This window comes from Anabrus simplex, chromosome 1 (genome assembly GCF_040414725.1).
Source record: "Anabrus simplex isolate iqAnaSimp1 chromosome 1, ASM4041472v1, whole genome shotgun sequence".
Lineage (NCBI taxonomy): Eukaryota > Metazoa > Arthropoda > Insecta > Orthoptera > Tettigoniidae > Anabrus > Anabrus simplex.
In genome coordinates, this window is record NC_090265.1 from 1,703,881,429 (window position 1) to 1,703,903,939 (window position 22,511).

General features: G+C 39.6%; 1 protein-coding gene across 1 annotated transcript in view; it reads left to right on the top strand.

Moving 5' to 3' along the window:
* The window catches only part of OSCP1 (Organic solute carrier partner 1), a 73,221-nt gene that overhangs the window by 21,895 nt on the left and 28,815 nt on the right, over positions 1–22,511 (top strand). The window contains exon 4 of the mRNA XM_067154551.2: positions 11,483–11,636. Within this exon, the coding sequence (XP_067010652.2) occupies positions 11,483–11,636 (154 nt within the window). The remainder of the gene's footprint in view (positions 1–11,482; positions 11,637–22,511) is intronic.

The window sequence follows — 22,511 nt, forward strand, 5'->3', positions numbered from 1 at the left end:
CAATTGCCCTGGACTTGAACTTCCTGGCAAAATTGGCCACAGCTGCTTTTTTATGCTGAAGATTGGCCTGAAGGACCTTCAGCACCACCTTTATCAACATTGGGTTTCGTTATTCCCTTGATGACCTGAAACTTGATCTGCCCAAGTCCGAGCTTAGCCTTAATGCTTCTCTTTTTGTGCTCTTCAAAGTCTCTTTCACCAAGGGCTAAAACGACTTTGTCGATTGAAGTGGCATTCAGCATTCTCCACTCTTGCGTTAGAAGTTTGGTATCGTGGTGATTGATTCTGACAAGAACATCCTCCACTTTCATCTTGTCAAAAGGAGGTGGGAACTTGGTGATGACCTTGGTCGTATTCAGCACCGTTTTTTCATCCGCCACCTGTAGGGTCTCCCCTTTCCAATGGTTACAATTTGATACTGTCTGTTCCAGCCAACTTTTCATGTTTGGATTTACACAGATCAGTACCATAGCTCCACTTTCCAGGAAAGGCTGAAGGAAGCCTGACAGACATCCGTCTGACAGGGGCTTCATTTGTGCTATATCATCGCTATAAGATGTATGTGTCAGTGCGACGTAAAGCCACTAGCATTTGTGCTATCAGAACAGATGACAATTCAGTCACGTCCTCCTCCTTGAGTTTTCCGTCTGGTGAGGTCTTAGGTATTATTGCGACCTTAACTGAGGGTAGTCTTTCCAAGAAAGACATGACTATTTCATCCTTCTGTTTCTTAGAGGGTGGTTTTGTAGCCGAACTTGATGGCGTGCTTTCCTCCGACCTTGGCCTTTTGGATGTAGTCATTGGCATAGCGTTTTGCCGATCCCTGTTCGTCGGCTTCTTCTCCACCCAAGTGCCAGCCGCTATCTTGGCTTCTTTCCTCGCCTTCTTCTTTTCCTTGTAGTAGGCACTTGCGCAAGTTGGTCTATCTGTATGCATCCTATTTAGTTTTGATGCCGGTACCTTCAGGTCTTTCTCAGTGAAATCTCCTGTTTTTGTCCAGAAGTCTGCTTTCCTCTTGCTTCTTCTGTTTCTTCTTCAGATTTGGAGTCAGCCTGCCATTCTGGGACTTCTGTCTCCATATTCTCCTCTTTAGCCTGCTGCTGGACCTGCTCTTCTGAAGCTTCGATAGCTTTCATTGGTATTTGTTTGAGTGGTTCATTTGGAATGTCCATGGTTCCATCTGACGTAGGGTTTTTGCCCCTTATAGCGTCCTGAGCAGCATTCTCACCATCCGTGATGAGGCATTCCGCCAGACATTGTCCTCGCACAACTCAGGCTGTCCATAGCAGGTACCACGCCCCTGGCCCGAACCCGACCAGGTTTGTTCCACATCCAGTAGACCTACTCACGTGGTTCCCACTTGGCATTCCCATGACTGAGTTCACAGCCATGGATTCCCCGTAGGTGGGGTTCACCCCGTTTCCAACCCGCGGCTCATTCAGGCTATGTAGGGCAAAGTGATGTGTTAGTTCCAGCACACCGCAGTGAGCTTTCACCTCAATCACCAGGACCCACTTCAGCTGAACCACCGTATCACCCATGCGGAGGTAACATGGATGCCTCTTTAGCAGATGTGGGTGAGGCTTCCACTTCCAAGCCTTTGACTTGAGCTAGTAACCATGGGGATATTCTTATGCCCCCCTCCCACAGGGGGTGGGCGGTGCTTTAGCTTCCTCCTTCTTGTATAGTGTCTGGTTACCGTTGTGGCTCCACACAATATCTCAAGAAAGGAGCTACTAGTGCCCCTCATCACATAAAGGATCTTCAATTGTATCGAGTAACCTATATCATCCTGGTGCAACTGTAGAAGCACCTGGAGGGGGACTGGTGAAGCTACTGGTTCTGCTTTAGTAGAAATGAAAATGTTTTCTCTATCATCACTAACTTTTTCCCATTTCATGCAGTTACTAGAATGTAATGATTATAATTTTATTTCTACAAGTAAATTACAAGTAAATACCGTATTTCACGGCATAATCGTCGCACTTTTTATACCAAAATTTTCGAAAAAAATTGTAGGGTGCGACCATTATACGATGAATATTTAATACCAGTATTTGTATTACTCAAAAAATGTATTTATAACTAAATTGTATTTGATACAAATTTAAGATGCACGTAATACTCACGTTTATACATCAAAATAATTAAAATAGTCTAAAACAAAATTAGAGGCATTATTCAGTCTGCAGATATTAGTCCAACGGTGCCGAGATGTCAATGTCGATGTTTTTGCTTGTTTCATCGATTACGAGAAGGCTTTCGATACAGTCCGCCATGATGAACTTATGAACATTCTTCGGGAATTAGGACTTGATGGACGGGACATTCGTATTATTGGTAATCTCTACTGGAACCAGTGTGCTGGCATAAGAGTTGATGGTCGTGTCTCGGAAGAAGTCTCAATTATGAAAGGAGTTCGCCAAGGCTGTATTCTTTCCCCCATGCTTTTCAACATCTATTCAGAAAAGATTTTTCGAGATGCTCTTTACGGAAAGACTCAAGGAATTGTGGTTAATGGTTTCATCATAAATAACATCAGGTACGCCGATGACACTGTGCTACTTGCAACCAATCTCCAGAATCTACAGGAACTACTTAATGCTGTCACTGAAGCCAGCAGCGCAATGGGCTTGAAGCTTAATGTAAAGAAGACCAAGTGGATGGTTATAAGTAGGAATGAAGATGGCATTCGAGGTAATCTCACAACAGCGAAGGAACAGATCGCGAGAGTGGCAACATTTAAATACCTGGGATGTCACATCAATGATGACTGGGACCTTACTCACGAGATCCGATGCAGAATTGAGCAGGCCAGAACTTCTTTTCAGAGACTTAGGAAACTTTTGACAAGCCGTGACCTTTCCATTTCACTACGGACACGACTACTCCGGTGCTACGTTTTCAGCATTCTGTTGTACGGCGTTGAGGCATGGACACTAACTGAGACCATGTGCAAGAGATTGCAAGCATTTGAAATGTGGACGTACCGAAGGATGCTTAAGATACCTTGGACAGCTAAAATGACCAATATAGACGTTTTGCACCGTATGAACAAAGAACCAGAAATTCTCACTACCATCAAGAGAAGGAAACTAGAATACTTTGGTCATATGATGCGGAACTCTAAATACCACCTTCTGCAAGTAATACTCCAAGGGAAAATTAATGGAAAACGTGGTCCGGGGAGAAGTAGGACATCATGGCTCGGCAACTTGAGCCAGTGGTTTGGGGTGACAAAGCTTACTCTGTTCAGAACAGCTATGAACAAACAACAGATCATGCTACTGATCGCCAACGTTCTGCGAGGACATGGCACATGAAGAAGAAGAAAACAAAATTCATAATTTTTCGCAACAATTCGGCGAACGTTTTTCCAACCTGAAAATAAAAATGAACTTATTAAGTTAATTTGTCATTAATTTGAGTATTAAAGTTAAAATATTACACTTGCAAAAAATTATCGCTTTGTTGTGAAATGCGGACTTACCGGTACGCAATTTATTCCAAATCTTCGGTGTCGCTATCGCAGGTTTCGCTATCTGATGCGCCGTCCTCGCCTCTGTTAATACCAGTATCAGATTCTTCGTCTCCCTGCCACACTGCGTCATCTTCGGAACCGTCTAGTGCATTCGAAATCCCAGTCCTTTTGAAGCTCTTGGAGACTAGTTCAGGTGGTATAAGATCCCAACTCTTCTTCACCCACGAGCATAACAAGTCCAAGGGTGGACGCCTGATATTTCCGGCGGGCGTCAATTGCTGATCGCCGCTCATCATCCACTCGTTGTAAAATCGACGTAAGTGGTCTTTAAAGGGTTTGTTAACACATACGTCTAGTGGCTGCAAAGCAGATGTTAGGCCACCAGGAATTACTATCTGTCGTGTCTTATTTGTAGTGAGAATTTGCTTCACTTCGTTCACGAGGTGACGTCGGAAATTATCTAAAACAAGCAGAGCTGGTTGTTTTAGTAGTGCAGGTCTTCTATTCCACACAGTTTTAACCCAGTCCAGCATGAGTTCTACGTCCATCCAACCCTTTGGTTGCACTCGTACATGAATTCCACGGGGAAACTGTATATTCTTAGGCATCGTTTTCCTCTTGAAAATGATGTAAGGCGGCAACTTTCTCCCGTCAGCTGTAATGGCTAGCATTGCCATGCATCGCAACTTCTCACTACCGCTGGTTTTCATTAATACACTCCGTGTAGCGCAATAGTGCTGTTGCGAGGCATATCAAAAAAGATTGGAGTCTGATCGGCATTACCGATTTGAGAAAGCAAGTACGAAGTTTCCTTGCGCAAACGTATGACAAATCGGTGAACATTTACAATCTTGTCCGTGTAATCAGCAGGCAACTTTTGGCTTAGTGTTGTTCTCCTTCGCACTGACAGATTGTGTCGTCGCATGAACCCCTTAATCCACCCACGAGTCGCCTTAAACTGAGTTACCGGTATGTTGTGTTTGCGCGCTACCTCCTGTCCCGTAATTTGTAACATTTCATATGATACACTGCAGCCATTGTTACGTATTTCACTGACGTACCTAAACACTTCTTCGTCAATTATAGGAAACTTCCCTGTTTTAGGACCTCTAAACGCGCGTCTAGAAGGGTTTGTGCTTTTTAGCTTGTTTTTTACTTTCCGCCAGTCACGCACCAACTTTTCACTCACAGAAAATTTTCTTTCTGCAGCTCTGTTCCCGTGCTGTTCAGCGAAGGCAATTACGCTTAGCTTGAAGCCCACAGAATAGTTTCTATATTTACCCATAATCGCTTATAAATGCTTCACACGTTAATGTTTTGCGATATAAATGACTTTCCGTAATTGTTCACTATTAAAACAAATTATTTCTGCAAACACCCAAAACACAAATTAAAAACTTAAGTTCTCACGCACACATGTCTACAGTAATCACGTAAATCTGAAACAAATAAATGCATCTGTGATCTGTCCATTCCAGAGCAGCCAATACTGTTAGGCAGCAAGGAAGCATGCAACAATTTATCAGTTTAGCTCGTTGGTTGCGACACACTACTGCGCTTGCGCAAAGCTCGCAAACCGGAGCTCTAGCTAGCGCGGTGTAGATCTACTGTATAGTTGACTGTATTCCGAGACGTCGGTAACAAACATTCATTTTTTTCAATTTATTTTAAACATACGGTAATTAGGTTAATATTTCTTCCCAGTTATTGATGATTTTACATTACATTACTGACGAGTTTATAAAATAAAACTTTAATAGCATTGACTGCTTGGATAAAAGTTTTCATCCCATGCCCGGACACTTATGATGTAGTAGTAAGATAAGAGTCTAGCGATGACAACTGAGACATCGTAAATAATTCGGCTGAATAATTCCGTGGAAATCTGTGTTATCGTCTTGGATTTCACTTCGTGCGCAATAACACAGGAGGCGGCCCCATGGTGTAGGGGTAGCGTGCTTGCCTCTTACACGGAGGCCTCGGGTTCAATTCACGGCCGGGTCAGGGAATTTTACCTGTATCTGAGGGCTGGTTCGAGGTCCATTCAACCTACCTAGCCGGTATTTCCTGGCGACGTTGCCGATAAGCGATAACTTACAGCCTTACGTATTTCAAATGGGAACTCATAATATGTAGGTGGTGAATAAATAGTACACTGTCTCGCGACCACGTTGTCAAACTGCCGATAGCCTACCGGTAAGCATAATATGTAGGTGGTAAATAAATAGTACACTGTCTCGCGACCACGTTGTCAAACTGCCGATAGTCTACCGGTAAGCCATGCGTCGTACATATACCGGTATTATTTATTTATACGTTGTGCAACATGTCGCAAACGTGACTGTGTTGCCAAATTGCCCATAAACCATACACGTATTTAAATTGCGCATTCATGTGCAACTTACGTTGCAGTTCCATTGTCTTTTAACCAGATTAGTGAACAAAATTTGGACGTGCGACGATTATGTAATTAAAGGTTTAAAGTCAGATTTTTGTATTGAAAATAAAGGATGCGACGATTATGCGGTGGCGACGATTATGCCGTGAAATACGGTATTACATATTGTAAAAAGTAATGATTACAGCAAAGATTACTAAAAAAGTATTTGTTACAAGTAATTCAATTACATTTACTCAATTACTTACCAACTCTGCTTGTAGTACAGCACTCCTCTCTCTATTCTTTCCTATCTATCACCTCTTGGCCAACTCTCATTCTCTTCCTACCCTAGTGTTATTAGGTTTGCCAAGCCTAGGGAGTAATTCATCTTGTCTTCTGTGTCTCTTCCCTTTATTTGCTCAATATGGTCATTGGAACAACAGATGCCTCAGCATTTGAAGTAGTTGGAGATGACCAAGCGAGTCCGTAGCATCTGAAGAAAAACATCAAGTTCTGGACTGTATTGAAAAGGTGGAACTGTAAAATATGTTAAATTTTAATGTAATCTCAGTTCAATATGGACCAATATAAAATTCTTATCCCTCGATGGACACATGTGTTGTCTTTAGAGCAGTTCATTTTGTGCTTGTTGCAACCCCCTCCGCTTCCAGTTATGTGTTAGCACTAAGAAGATTCATATCGAGGTAAGGTAGGCTGCGTGTCATCTGCAGTAACAATGGCACAAAATTTGTTGGGTCAAAGATTTTTTTTTGCAAGTTGTTTTAAGATGGTTGATGGTGTGGGTTACTGTAGTCACATCCTAGTTTGTGAACCATGGGCAACGGCTGAGTGGCCTAGTAAGCGGTCCTGAGAGTCAGGATACCAGTTGCTACAGAATGGGAGTGGGCATCGCGGACATATTCTAAGTCATGGCTCTCCTTGTGCTCAGGCGGCTAGGACTATACAACCCACTAGTGGTCCCTAACCCGTTAGAGGAGAGATCCTCACTTGGACTATGTGTAAGTACAGTAGCATCCTGCTTCGTGAATTTACCGAGCTCAGAACATTTTAAGCAAGCCTCGGACCTATGGAAGTAACGGAGTCCCACTCTCATTTGACAGGCGAGGGACTCCTTGGAAACAACTTGGGGAACAAAATGGAATTCGATGGGGAGCTATCAATATTAATGGGGCTTATGGAAGAAAGAAAGTAGAACTGGCTGAGTCAGCAAAGAGGATGCATCTGAATGTGCTAGGAGTAAGTGATATTCGGGTAAGAGGAGATAACGAGGAAGAGATAGGAGATTATAAAGTGTACTTGATGGGTGTTAAGAAGGGAAGGGCAGAGTGTGGGGTAGGACTTTTCATCAGGAATACTAGTGCACGCATCATAGGCATGTAAATGAGTGAATGATGTGGGTAGATTTGGCAGTTTGACGAATTAGGACGAGAATTGTCTTGGTGCATTCACCATGTGAGGGTGCAGATGAGGATGAAGTTGACAAGTTTTATGAAGCATTGAGTGACATTGTAGTCAGGGTCAACAGCAAGGATTGGATAGTTCTAATGGGCAATTTCAATGCAAGAGTTGGAAATAGAACTGAAGGATAAGAAAAGGATGATTGGTAAATGTGGGGAATTATGGAAGCTAATAGGAATGGGAAGCATTTGCTGGACTTCTGTGCTAGTAGGGGTTTAGCAGTTACGAATACATTCTTCAAGCATAAGGCTATTCAATGCTGCACATGCGAGGGTAGGGGTACCAGATCCATAATAAACTATATCTTAACCAACTTCGAATTCAGGAAATCTGTTAGGGATGGACGGGTTTTTCAGGGATTTTTCAATGATACAGATCACTATCTGATCTGCAGTAAACTAAGTATCTCTAGGCCTAGGATAGAGAAAGTGAAATCTGTCTGCAAACAAATAAGAGTAGAAAATCTCCAGGACGAAGAAGTTGGATAGAGGTACATGGATATGATTAGTGAGAAGTTCCGAAAAGTGGACAGTAAGCAGATTTAGGATGTAGAAATAGAATGGGTGACACACAGGGATGCTTTAGTAGAAACAACAAGGGAATGCCTAGGATCAACTGTGCGTAAAGATGGGAAAAAGTGGAACATCTTGGAGGAATGATGAAGGTAGAGCAGCTTGTAAATGTAAAAAGAAGGCTTATCAGAAATGGCTCCAAACAAGGGCTGATGCAGACAGGGAATTGTACGTAGCGAACAAATCGCTGTTGAATCAAAAAAAAAGTCTTGCGAAGATTTTGGTAATAATCTTTCTGGACAGTTATAAAGAATCTTAGGAAGGGAGGGAAAAAGGAAATGAACAGTATTTTGGGTAATTCAGGTGAACTCATACTAGATCCCAGGGAATCACTGGACAGGTGGAGGGAATATTTTGAAGATCTTCTGAATGTAAAAGGAAATCTTCCTGGTGACGTCCTGAACAACCGAGCTGATGGGGAGGAGGAAAATGATGGTGAAATTACGCTTGAGGAAGTGGAAAGGATGATAAATAAACTCCATTGTCATAAAGCAGCAGGAATGGATGAAATTAGACCTGAAATGCTGAAGTATAGTGAGAAGGCAGGGGTGACATGGCTTTATAGAGTAGTAAGATTGGCATAGAGTGTAGGTAAGGTACCTCCAGATTGGACAAAAGCAGTAATTGCCCCCTATCTATAAGCAAGGGAACAGGAAGGATTGCAACAACTATCGAGGTATCTCATTGATTAGTATATCAGACAAAGTTGGATGAAAACCAGTGTGGTTTCAGACCACAGAGGGGCTGTTATTATCAGATTTTCAGTATGCCCCAGGCGATTGAAAAATGGTACGAGAGGAATGGAGAATGTTTATGTTTCGTTGAGCTAGAGAAAGCATATGGCAGGGTACCAAGGGAAAATATGCTCGGCATACTGGGGAACTATGGAATTAAGGGTAGATTATTAAAATCAATCAAAGGCATTTATGCTGACAATTGGACTGCAGTTCCTGGTTTAGGGTACTTACAAGTGTTAGACAAGGCTGTAATCTTTCATCTTTGTTGTTCGTAGTTTACATGGATTACTTGCTGAAAGGTATAAAGTGGCAGGGAGGGGTTCAGTTAGGTGGATATGTAGTAAGCAGTCTGGCCTATGCTTACGACTTGGTCTTAATGACGGATTGTACCGAAAGCTTGAAAATAGGTGCAGTGAGTATGGTATGAAAATTAGCCTTTCAAAGACTAAATTGATGTCAGTAGGTAAGAAATCCAAGAGAATTGAATGTCATATTGGTGATACAAAACTGGAACAGGTAGATAATTTCAAGTAATTAGGATGTGTGTTCTCCCAGGATAGCAACATAGTGAGATTGAATCAAGGTCCAGTAAAGCTAATGCAGTGAGCTCGCAGTTGCAATCAACAGTATTCTCTAGGAAGGAAGTCAGCTCCCGGACGAAACTATATTTACATTGGTCTGTTTTCAGACCAACTTTGCTATATGGGAGTGAAAACTGGGTGGACCTAGAATATCTTATTCATAAGTTAGAAGTAAAAGACATGGCAGTAGCGGGAATAATTGCTGGTACAAACAGGTGGGAAGAACGACAGCAGGGTATTCAGAATGAGGAGATAAAGGCTAAGTTAGGAATGAACTTGATGGATGAAGTTGTACGCATAAACCAGGAAATGGAGGAGGATAGGCTTACCTGGAGAATAATGGACTATATTATGGAGGGTAAGAGAAGTAGAGGAAGACCCAGGCAACGATGGTTAGACTCAGTTTCTAACGATTTAAAGATAAGAGGTATAGAACTAAATGAGGCCACATCACTAGTTGCAAATAGAAGATGGTGGTGACATTTAGTATATTCACAGAGGCTTGCAGACTGAATGCTGAAAGGCATAATGGTCTATAATGATGTATGTATGTATGTTGCTTTACGTCACACCGACACATGTAGGTCTTATGGCGACGATGGGATAGGGAGGGCTAGGAGTGGGAATGAAGCGACTGTGACCTTAATTAATGTACAGCCCTAGCATTTGCTTGGTGTGAAAATGGCAAACCATGGGGAACCATCTTCAGAGCAGCCGACATTGGGGTTCAAACCCACTGTCTCCTGAATACTGGATACTGGCTGCACTTAAGCTACTGTAGCTATCAAGCTTGGTAAAGATTTTACTTAAGACACTTGACTGGAAGAAGATAAAGGACGAAACAGTGCTGAAAACTGAATGGAGGTCCAATCCACCCACAGCAGCATGGTGGGGTGGATGGTGGAAACGGATCGTTCATATGGTCAAGAAACTTTTACGATTCATTCTTGGTCATGCACATGAAAATAATGAAGAAATTATGACCATTTTAACCAACTGTGAAGCTGTTACCAGTGCCAGACTACTGGTAGTGCTCATACAAAACATAAGCAATAAGAGTAAGTTGACATAAGGTTTTGGCAGCAGACTTGAAGCAGATGACATACGAGATAAATAAAATTATTATTATTTTCCTGTTGATTCTGAATGGTTGTGTTATGAAATTTTGTTACCAGTTCTGATTAATTCTTGAGTTTGAGCAGCAGAATGAGGTCATGCAATGTCATACAGCAACAAAAACTCCAGATGACAGTAGGCCAAGTTGCTAATTCTGTACGGCGCGCCAAAGGTTCCTCAAGGTTGTACAGTATGCAGCTCCATTTATTGTTGTGTCCCATATGGCATAAATTTGACACACTTATCACAAAACACAGTTGTCATAATCTAGTGTGTTGAAATTGTCTGTTTGGCTTTCATTTTTTGGGGGGAATTTGTGTTTTCCCATTCCATTGACTGCCACTTTGTTCCTGGAGTCATGTGAGACACCCTTATCTTATACCCTGTGGCAGTTTTGTTCAAATGTTAATCTCCTTCCTCATTCTATCAGGTCAATTTTTTTTCTTGTGCTCCTCAAAATCAGCCTGGGAGCCCGTTGCAAAAACATTTTTCTGAACTGCAAGTTTTCAGAAACGATATTGTACAGCACTGACCTTGAAATTTCTGGAAATTCCAGTGGAAATCATGAGCAGCCAGTCTTAATGAATTTTTGTGTCAACTGCGTGTGGCAACTCATTTGTGATTACATAAGGTTGCCCCGATCGCAGTTCATCATAGACATTGTCCTGCCTGTCCTTGAACGACCTTACACATTTATGCATTTTACTGTCACTTATTGCATTGGGGCCGAACACCTCATATATCTGGCAGCGTATGTCCTTTGTTGACACATTCCTTGCTGTAAAAAAATGAATCACAGACCTATTTCACAGTCGGTGTGCTGTTCAGTTGTCTTAATCATTTTAACTTCACAGCATAAAGAGCCATTGTGACACCATGACTGCTCTGTGCAAGGCATGCTGCGAGCTGGCGTGCATGTACATTTCTGCAGTGGCACAAAATTTACATAGCTGCAGCCAGTCTGACCTTAATTTTTAAAAATCTTGTATGAACTTACATGGGCATGCATGACAGATTTTTAAAAATTGCCTTTTCTTCCTTTTCTGGAGATCATCCACACAGAATTACCCGTTTATAAAACTTCTGAGCAAATGACAGGCAAAATTCTTATTTTATTTATATTTTTAATTTTTCAGGTTGTGAAGTTCCCGGATGTATTCGAACATACGATTGGAATGGTGAAGTACGACAGGTGAGACGGTTCCCTTCAGGTGGCAACTACACTGGTGCTGAAGAATCTGGGTCCCTAGAGCTCCATGGCAATAGAGTCACCAAACTGGGAAGCAACATGTAAGACAAATAGCAGTAGAAAGCCACCCCACAGTCCTCATCATTCTTTTCAGGAAATCAGTAATCATACTTATTGTGTCCTCCTTCACTTCTGTTTTTAAAATTCTGAGGTCCAAGTCCATATTTTGTAATTGTCATTAGAGTCCAAGCAATTTTAGCCATTTTTCAAAATAATCCTGCTATAAAACTACTCAATGGATTTTAACTTACGAAAAACCATCTGAAAGATCCGGTCTTCTACATTTATTTAAAGTTAAATTAATAAATTTAATTGTTTGTCCGTATTGAACCAAGATTACAACTTTTATTATAATTTGGATCCACCTTATTCAATACATAAAAACTGTTGTTTAGATGAAATTACAACATATATTTCAATCAGAACTAGTTTCGACGCCCATCTGCGTCGTCATCAGCATCATCAGTTGTTAATATGGTTTTGAATTGTGTTCAATTTGACGTAGATAAACTTACGTGATTGCCAATTTTTCCAAGAACCTATATCAGCTGATGATGATGCAGATGGGCGTCGAAACTAGTTCTGATTGAAATATATGTTATAATTTCATTTAAACAGCAGTTTTTATGTATTGAATAAGGTGGATCCAAATTATAATATTCTACATTTATGTCCACCAAGCTCGATAGCTGCAGCTGCTTGAGTGCGGCCAGTATCCAGTATTTGGGAGATAGTGGGTTCGAATCCCACTGTCGGCAGCCCTGAAGATGGTTTTCCATAGTTTCCCATTTTCACACCAGGCAAATGCTGGGGCTGTACCTTAATTAAGGCCACGGCCGCTTCCTTCCCACTCCTAGCCCTTTCCTGTCACATGTCGCCATAAGACCTATCTGTGTCGATGCGACGTTAAGCAACTTGTAAAAAAAAAAAAAAAAAAAAAAAAAAAAAAAAAATGTCCCAGTTACAGAATTTAAATATTCTGAATAGTGCACAATGTAAACAAAAAAATACAACAAAAAAGTAATTTCAACTGATATGTTTCTCAATAAGACAGAGTGGAAGAGGCTCACCAACAGTACCTGGGAAACTGGAACTGTAAAATGATGATGTTTCTCTATCAATGTTAAATGCAGATTATGAAAATGATGCACCTTACCCATTAAATAATTTATGCTACCTAGTAACTAATTCACAGTTGGTCAAGTGGTTAGGGGCGCACAGCTATAAGCTTGCATTGAGGAGATAGTGGGTTTGAACCCCACTGTTGGCAGCCCTGAAGATGTTTTTCCATGTTTCCCATTTTCACACCAGGCAAATGTTGGGGCCGTATCTTAATTAAGGTCATGGCCACTTCCCTCCAACTCCTAGCTGTTTCCTATCCCATCGCTGCCATAGAACCTATATGTGTCAGTGCTGTGTAAAGCTAATTGTAAAATAATTTTGCTTCTTGGTGTAGTAAAGTCTATTCCTTAAACCTAGGCCTAAGCTGTGAAAAGTCAAGTTCACTAAAGATGAAGTCAATAGTTCTTTAAATACATATAATTTTCTAGTTTTATTGCTAGCGTGTGAATATTGACTAGCTTAACTTGTACTTTTTTTCTGGCACCAAGATTGTGTCTCTCCTATGGAATTCACAACTATTGGAGTTCACGTTATACGTCAACCTTAGTATTTTTGCTGATATGTGTCTTTTGACTGGTTCAACCAGGAATCATGATAATTCAATGCTATTTTAACTCTTGTTTTTACTTAATTTGAAGGAATTCCATCCTCACAATATTCATTTAATTTTCTATGGCAGTAGAAGACACAAAGCACATCACAATAAACAGTGGTCAATATAATGTTATTGTTGATCAGTTTTATGAGATTTCTATATTGTAGGCCTTCACATTTAGTTTTCTTCCGACTCTGTGATTTTAGGGCATCTTATAAAATTATTTAAATCGTAGACTGTAGTTCCTTATTCCTTGACTTTACATACTGATTTTCATTAAAATCTGTTTATCCATTTTCTCGTGACTTGGCACTGATATGGACTTAGCAGCAAAAATCCAAATTCATAAATACAGTAGAAGTCCGTTATAGCGAGAATTCAGAACGGCGAAAAATTTACTCGCTATAGCGGATTGTCGTTATATCCGATTTTTGTAAAAGTCGGGAAAACCCCCATGCACATTAAAATCAGTATGAAATAGCAATCAATTTGTTCAAAACTTGCGTTTTCGCAGATAATATCCACACTACGGCTTACTTGTGTGTTTTTCGAAATCCGATACTACGTGAAAGCGTGTGTTTAATTTCATTCTGAAAAATATATATATTACCGCATTTCTCCCAATCCAAGACGACCCCCACTTTTTCCTTCAAAAAATTTTAATCAGGCTTAAAAAGTGCTTTGTAAAATCATATAAATGTCTTTCTTATACAGTACGCATTTTAGACTATTTGTAGACGCCGAGCATTGGCTTTAGTTATGCCGTATTTTTTTGCAGGCGTACAATTATGCTTTATTTCAGCGGGTTTAATAACCATTAACTTAAAATTGGCATCATAATATCAAAGGGAATTCGTTGAAAGTTTGCCGGCATACACATTCCACGCGTCTCTACAATACGACGATCCATCAGGAGAATATTCTTGCTCACTATAAAACTGTTACTTTCACTCTATAAAACTGTTACATTCACTCAGGCGCTACACGCACGTCTTGCTTGCCGGATTCGGCCAACTTCAGCGGCTAACGATGTACAAATAGGTCTTAATCGCGGACTTTGAAAGTCAACGAACGAGTTTATTGCGCCGCGGTATGGCAATTCTGCCCTTACATTTTTGTGCACATACCTCACAATTTCATCTTCGACTTCTTTAAAGCGTCCTTGTTGCAGGCCACTGAATACATTTTTTATGCAGTACGCATTTTTAAGCTATCTTTGTCTTCACGGCAACGCCGAATATTGGCTTTAGTTAGGCCTATGCCGTATTTTCTTGCGGCTGCACGATTAGTATACATTTCCGAGTGTTTAATAGCCATTAACTTCAAATTGGCATCATAACATCGACGAGAACCCGTTGAAATTTTGCCGGCAATACCTTTTCCACGTATCTTTACAATACGACGATTCATCACGAAAATATTCTTGCTGTCTATAAAACTTAATTTTACGAAGCGTCAGGTACAGTAGACGCGTTATAACTCTGCTACTGAGTAGCCGTGGCCTTTCTAAGAATTCGAAGTCTCGCATGTTTTGATGCCATTCTGCAGATTTGAGAAACTTTTTTTTTTTTTTAGAGGATAACAGAATGTCATTCTCTCTTCACTATTTCGTTACACAAAGGCATTGTACAACCGGTCGCCGCGGCTAGCGATATATGATAAAGAGGCGGTCGTTTATTGTCAACGAGTTTTTGGTGCGTGCGGGGGGGTGAAGAAAAAACAGCGTGGTTACTGCGGTACCATAGTTCCCAGTGGTGTTCATTACTATCAGGCCGCGAATGCAAAGCGAACCTTGCTTGATTTTTCACATGAGATTCTGAGGAAAAAAAGTCGTCTTGGATTCGGAGAAATACGGTATCACTCCAGAGGCTTCTGTAGCAAACATTTCAGTTTACTTCTTCAAACGGCATCACCTAACTTAAACGTATATGTATCATGAAAACCTATCAGAAACGCATATAGAGAAATAACCTCCCCGCTAAAAATTGACATGGGAATAGCTTTCCGAAATTTAACTAGACGCGAAGAAATATCCTCTGAAATCAGTGATGTACCCTGCCATATCTTGAGGTGTATCACATTCTTACTTAATTTCAGTATACGGTATACCATTAAAATTAAGCGATCGTTTACTTCAGACTTTATTTTTAACAAGTTAACAACTGCTATCGGCCGCGTTATTTACGCATTTATTACGAAAACATGTTATCCTCTTTCATTTCGAATTTTCCTTTAGAGAACAGCAGTCGACGGGTATTACTAATCGACTCCAATATCGCCTTCGAATGTTGACGAGAGAGCTCGCAAATGCACATAGATCGAAAATTATACCGTACCGAAGGTGATCGATCGCATTTTGTGGCAAACGTTTCAGTTTTGTTATTTAAATAGCGTCACCTATCCTAACTTATCTGTACTGTATGTATGATGAAAACATACTTCAAGCACCAGTAGAGAAACTATAACCTTCTCGCTATAAATTGACGTGATGGTAGCCTTTCCGTAATTTACGGGACGTGAGAAAATATAAACTAACCTCATAATCAACGACGCACTCTGCCATATCTTGAGGTGTAAGCCTATCTCATTCTTACGTAATTGCGGTATTTAGCATTAAAATTAAGCGATTGTTTATACAGCGTTTATCTTTAACGAGTTAACAGCGGTTACCGGACACGTTATTTACGCATTTATTACGAAAACATGTTCTCTTCTTTCACTTTCCTTGCGTAAGAGCAGTCGACGGGTATTACTAATAGACTCCGACATTGCCTTCGAATGTCGACGAGAGAGCTCGCTGGTGGGCATAGCGAGAAAACGATTCGGTACCGAAGATGATCAATCGCATGCAGTACAATGACTGCGTGCATAAATATCGGCAACGGAAAATATCGAGCGCGCAAAATCGCTCGTAATAACGGATGCGTCAGTGATTGGGCTCTCGCTGTAACCGAAGGATAATACACAGTTTAGTATAGGAATTTTGAAGGGACGGGCAAAAGTTACCGTTACAACGGGGTTCTCGTTGTATACCGTACTCGCTATAGCGGACTTCCACTGTATCCCTGTTAACATAGCCGGTATGGACTTCTACTGTATCTCTGTTAACATAGCCGGTATGGTTAAAATGTATGACATGAATGATCAGAAATTTAATACTGTATAACTTTAGTTATGTAATATTTATTGACGGGACCACTAATAACTCCATTTCATTCAGAGTGAATAAAATTATTTATGGCCTGGATTGTAGCGACTTGTTCCCCGACTTTACATACTGATTTTCATTAAATTCTATCCGGCTATTTTCTCATGATGCACATATGTGCCTACGTGCGTGTACGTACGTACAGGCAGACGGAAATTATGGAAAGTGAAAAAGTGCATTTCCTTGTTGCTCTGAACTCGACCGATACAGAAATACAATGTTTTAAATTCTGAGCAATGTACAGACAAAACTCTTATCTATCTATGTAAAATAACATGTCCTGACTGACTGACTGACTGACTGACTGACTGACTGACTGACTGACTGACTGACTGACTGACTGATTCATCATCACCGAGCTAAAACTACTGGACATAGCGAAATGAAATTTTGAGGACGCAATTACATTACAATGTAGGTGCTCACTAAGGGAGGAGTTTTGGATATTCCATCGCTAAGGGAGTGAAAAGGGGGGTGAAGTTTTAAAATGAGTATATCTGTATCTCAAAACTTTAAAAATTTACTGTAAAAAAATTGGTATTTAGAATCTCCTTTAAGAATAACGAAACACGTATTTTTTTTGTTTTTGGAAAATCCCTGTAGGAGTAATGGAAAAGGGGTTGAATGCCTTTAATGAGGATACGTATATCTCAGAAACTGAAGAAGGGGCTGAAAAGAAAGTTCACTTGGTATTTGGAATCTCCTTTAAAAATAAAGAAACACATATTTTTTTGTTTTTGGAAAAACCAGTTAATGAGGGTTAAACAGGAGTGACAAATGGGGTGAATTTTTAGAAAGACTATATCTATAACATCTAAGAAATGTAAAATGTTACAGATGTAAAAATTGGTAATTGTAATCTCCTGTAAAAGTAAAGAAATATAGGTGATTTGTTTTCGGAAACTCAACTTAAGGGGAACTAAAAAGGGGGTGAAATTTTAAAATGAGAATGTCTACAGTACCAATATATCTCAAAACTTCATATGTTGCAGAAGAGAAAAATGGTATTTTTTAATCTGTATTAAAATAAACATGTATTTTTTATTTTCAGAAAAAAAAAAACACTTAGGTGGGGGTAAAAATGACTGAAAAAGGGGTTGAATTATTTTTATTAGGATACTGATGTCTCAAAAACTGAAGATGTTACAGACGTGAAATTTGGTATTTGGAATCTCCTTTAAAAATAAAGAAATACGTATTTTTTTGTTTTTGTTTTCAGAAATCCACTTAAAATGGGGTTGGGGGTAGAATTTAAATATTGTTTGAATTATTTGTATGAAGATACTATTATCTCAAAAATGAAAGGTGTTGCAGATGTAAAAATTGATATTTGGAATCTGCTTTAAAAGTAAAGAAACACTTATTCCTTTGATTTTGGAAAATCCAATGAAGGGGGTGGGGGGGAGAAGGATTTGGAAAATTAATTGAATTGATTGTATGAGGATGCTTGCATCTAATAAAAACTAAAGTTGTTACAGACGTGAAAATTGGTATCTGGATCTCCTTTAAAAACAAAGAGGAAAGCAACGGGAAACTACCTCACTCCTCTTTTCCCTAGTATGCCTCTTCATTGATGCCTAGGTTATCTATGACAGCTGTAGGTGGAACTGTGGAGGATCAAACCAGGCTTCGGGCTGAATACCCCACATACATACATACATTAAAAACAAAGAAAAACGCATTTTTGGGGGAGGGAAGTCATCTTGAGGGGCGGGGATGAAAAGGAGTTGAATTCCTTTTATGAGGACATATATCTCAAAAACTGAAGATGTTACAGTCGTGATAATTGGTATTTAGAAGATCCTTTACTAATAAAGAAACAAATATTTTTTCTGGAAAATTCACTTATTCGGAGGGAGTGTGAAAGGAAGTGAAAAAAGTTCATTCTTTTTATGGGGTAACTTATATCTCAAAACCGAAGGTAGCAGACGTGAACATTGGTATTTGGAATGCCTTCTTTCTCTGGGGGGTGGGGGTGGGGGAATCAATGGCGGTGGGCTGGGAAAGGAGTTGAGACCAACTGATTTTACTGTTCATAATGTGCTTGATTCCGAACATAAACCGATAATTTTTTATCTTTCCTGGGTTCGTTTTCAAGAGCCATCTTTTCCTTTGAAGAACTTAAAGTTAGATTACAGTAGATTCTCCTGGCACATAAATAAGAATTTAAACACATTCGAAATAAACGATAGAAATTATATTGACCATGCAATTGTTCACCTCTATAATAAGGTCAATGATGCACGGAAGTATATCATTCGTATCGCCAGAAATCCTGCGCACTCGCCTACGCACAACAATGGTGCTGGTCACATTGTCAGCAATGACAATGGCAGCAGATGTAATTTACCGGCAAGTAGCGGTCTTGCATCTTGCTGTGGCGTCCAGATCATCAATAATAATAATAATAATAATAATAATAATAATAATAATAATAATATTTTTCTGTTTTCAAAATATGCGGACTGCGCTGGGAATGGGTCCTGACCAGGTAATGATTACGAATGCAGTCGGGCCGCGGCTTCAGTACTGCCATGGCACCCAAGATGACACCACGCCAGATCTCCTCAAGGATTTGTCCACATTAAAAATGTTTATAGGAAGAGATGGCAAAGATTTAGGGACCCATCTGACTGGGCGGAATACCTGGAGATATCCCAGGAAGTACAAAATTGATTGCTGGAAATAAAGATTGAAGAATGGGAGGAACTTTGCCGTCAAATCGCGAATTTTGGTGGATTATATATAAAATGTTAAGCATTCCATTATAAATTTCAGTATAAAACCGTTGCGAAGCATGGGTATCTTGCTAGTTTTATATATGTAGATAAATTACTGTACATACCTACCAACTTTCCCGATTTAGACGGGAGGCTCCCGATTTTCGACAGTTTTTCCCGCCTCCCGATTATTCTATTATTTCTCCCGATTTTAGCTTATTTTTTGATGAACTTCAAACATTTGTTTTCAAATCCCGCCCGTTCAAACGAAATATCGACGTTTATTAATGTGAGAAATTTGCGCGAATGTGAGATGATTATTGAAATTGATTGAAACCTGTATGTCGCGACGCGTATATCAATTGTCAGTCTCTCGTTCTCGTGTGCTATATTCGTGTTCGTTTACACATCTCATCAGTCTAGTCGATTCTGGAGTAGCCACTAGATATGTATCTTTTTTAGTAATTTAGTGACAGATTTTCAGTGATAACGACTAGTGACTTTTCTAGAGATTTTAAGAAGCCATTTGGAGACAATTCTGACTAATTTTAATTTATCTCAATATAAGTAAAATAAGAGTGTCTGTTCATTGTTCAGAATTGAAAAAGAGTGATATTTCTGTACCGTTCGTGACCATATTAACAAGGATAAATGCAGGTTTTAATTTTCCGTAATTTCTGTATGTATGTATGTACGCCCATCATGAGTAAGCGGCTGAAGAGAATTTAATGAAAATTCGGTATATAAAGTCGGGGAATAAGTCGCTACAATATAGGCCATAAATGATTGTGTTCACGCTGAGTGAAATGTTAGTTTAGGGGAAGGCCTAAAATTTAATTCTCAAATATTTGTTTTTATTGGTCCTATCGATAAATACTTCATAATTAAAGTTATTAAATTTCCTATCATTTATATCTTATACATTTTTACTGTACCAGCTATGATAACAGAGATATTCATGAATTTGGATTTTTGTTGCTAAGTCCATATCAGTGCTGAAGTACAAGAAAATGGGAGAAGAGAATTGAATAAAAATCGGTATGTGAAGTTGGGGAGTAAGGAACTACAGTCTACGCTGGTGCCAAAAATGTAATTTTTAATTACCTATCTTTTTGGCCATATCCAAAAGTACTACATAAAAAAGTTATAGAGAGTACAATGTCTGGTTATTTATATTTTTTTATCGTACTGACTATAATAATATAGATGGTGATGGTGATTAAATTGTGAAGATGATTATAAGAATGAGAAAAATTTACAAAGGAACGATTGCTTAAATAGCAACATAAGATGGAGTCATGAAAGAAAGGAGGAGTCACTTTACATTAGATGCTCTAATATCACAGAGTCGGAAGAAAACTAAATGTGAAGGCCTGCAATATAGAAAGCTCATAAAATTGATCAACAATAACATTACATTGACCATTGTTTGTTGTGTTGTGCTTTGTGCACTGCCGTCTCAATCTCTATATAGGATTGGGACGGTGGTGGCTTTGTGTATTCTGCTGCCATTTATCTCCTATAGATGGAATTACTGCTGCATACCTAGTATAACAGCCTGCCTGAATATTGGCAGGAAGTAGCTGGGGAGTTAGATCTCTCTCCTTTAGCATACTATTCCTTTGGTTCATAAATTTTCTAATACTGCCGGTATGTAACACACTGGATCATCATAGTATTCCAGCTTTTTGATCTCTACTCGAAGGCAGGGATTGGAATGAGCAGTGTGCACACTTAAACAGAATAATGACACAGGAGTGTTCACGGCTGTCTGCGGCCTAGTCGTTCTAGCTCTGGAACTTTCAACTGTTAGATCGACGCTGTAGTACTTTTCGTTAAAAGTCAGAAAATATGCTGTTTTCCATTTTATCGAATATTTCATATGACAGCATTACCTTTAATCGTGACATTCGTACTGACGTCATTATAATGACCTATGTTGACTTCAGTTGGGAAAACAATAAGGGCAGTGTTTCTGAGAATTCCGTAGCAAATCACGGGTACAACAGCTAGTTATTTGATACAAATAGCATGGATCTTCACATAATTGCGTGGGTGCTGTATGCAATATATTAATCTATGAATTTGCTAAGTAATGGCATCTAAGTGCATGACCGATTCACACATGTGAAACATGACGTCATACTATTTTCGGAAGGCTTATCAGAGACCAATCATCTTACTCACATACTTTCCGTGAGGTAATAGAGATGTGTAATTTTTAGCCTTTGTAGCCTCGCATAGCTAGCAGTCGGGCTTTGAGACAATAAGTGTTATAAATACAGTAGAACCTCAATTGTACTTTCCCGGAAATTATGCTTTCCCGTATTATTAATTCAAATTACGTGGTCCCGCGAGCATCCTAATCAAATCACGTAAAAATCCCGTATTATCCGTTCTTCGAAGAAACTATTTCCCGGATCAACCGTCCAGAAATTTCAGTCCCATCAACGCTAAATCCTCAATCACACGTTTTTTCAAGAAACTGTATCTCACGAAAGGACGGCTACGGCATACTTACGGATCTTGGTGTTAACGTCTCGTCATTGCGGTACCGGTAATTTGAGGAAGTACTGTACTAGAAAAGCGATCGGCGGCGAACTTGCATAAGGGACCATCTTAGCATCGCATTCCAGTGGTATTATTTAGAAAATCTATGGAAATCATAAAGCAGTGTGTGTCCACAACAATTGGAAGGAGACAAAGCACATTTCTTCGACAGCTCTACTCGAACACGAAATGAATTTTGCTAAATGTTCGTACTTGCAAAACGTCTAAATTATGTCCAGGGTTAGATGTTTATTTCTTTTTTTTTTTTTTTTCCCGAGTGTATCGCCGAACAGTTTTTCGGCATTTCTTCATGGCACTGTATAGTCACTGGGCTTTCAGACAGGAATCGAAATGGCTCCTTCTTAAGTAACACAAATTTACAGTAGTATTTTAATATTATCGTACATGGTTATGTTATCGAGACCAGAACAGATGTTGCACCTTACATACATAAAGCCATGGGAGATTTAGAGATTGCCTATTACTGTTTTCGTCCTACTATAAGACTGGGAATTTCACATTTTTGTGTTAAAATGTTGTGAAAACTGCAGTCGTTTTATTTGCACACGTTACATTTAAAGCTTTGTATCCTTTCGCACTCGTACCGATTTGTACAGCGAGCGTGCTTTCCAGCTGAGCTTAAGGTCGCGCATAATCGTAATTTCGGAAGTGTTAATGATATTTTTTCTCTTTCCAATTTGATTATGATTAGTGACGGGCA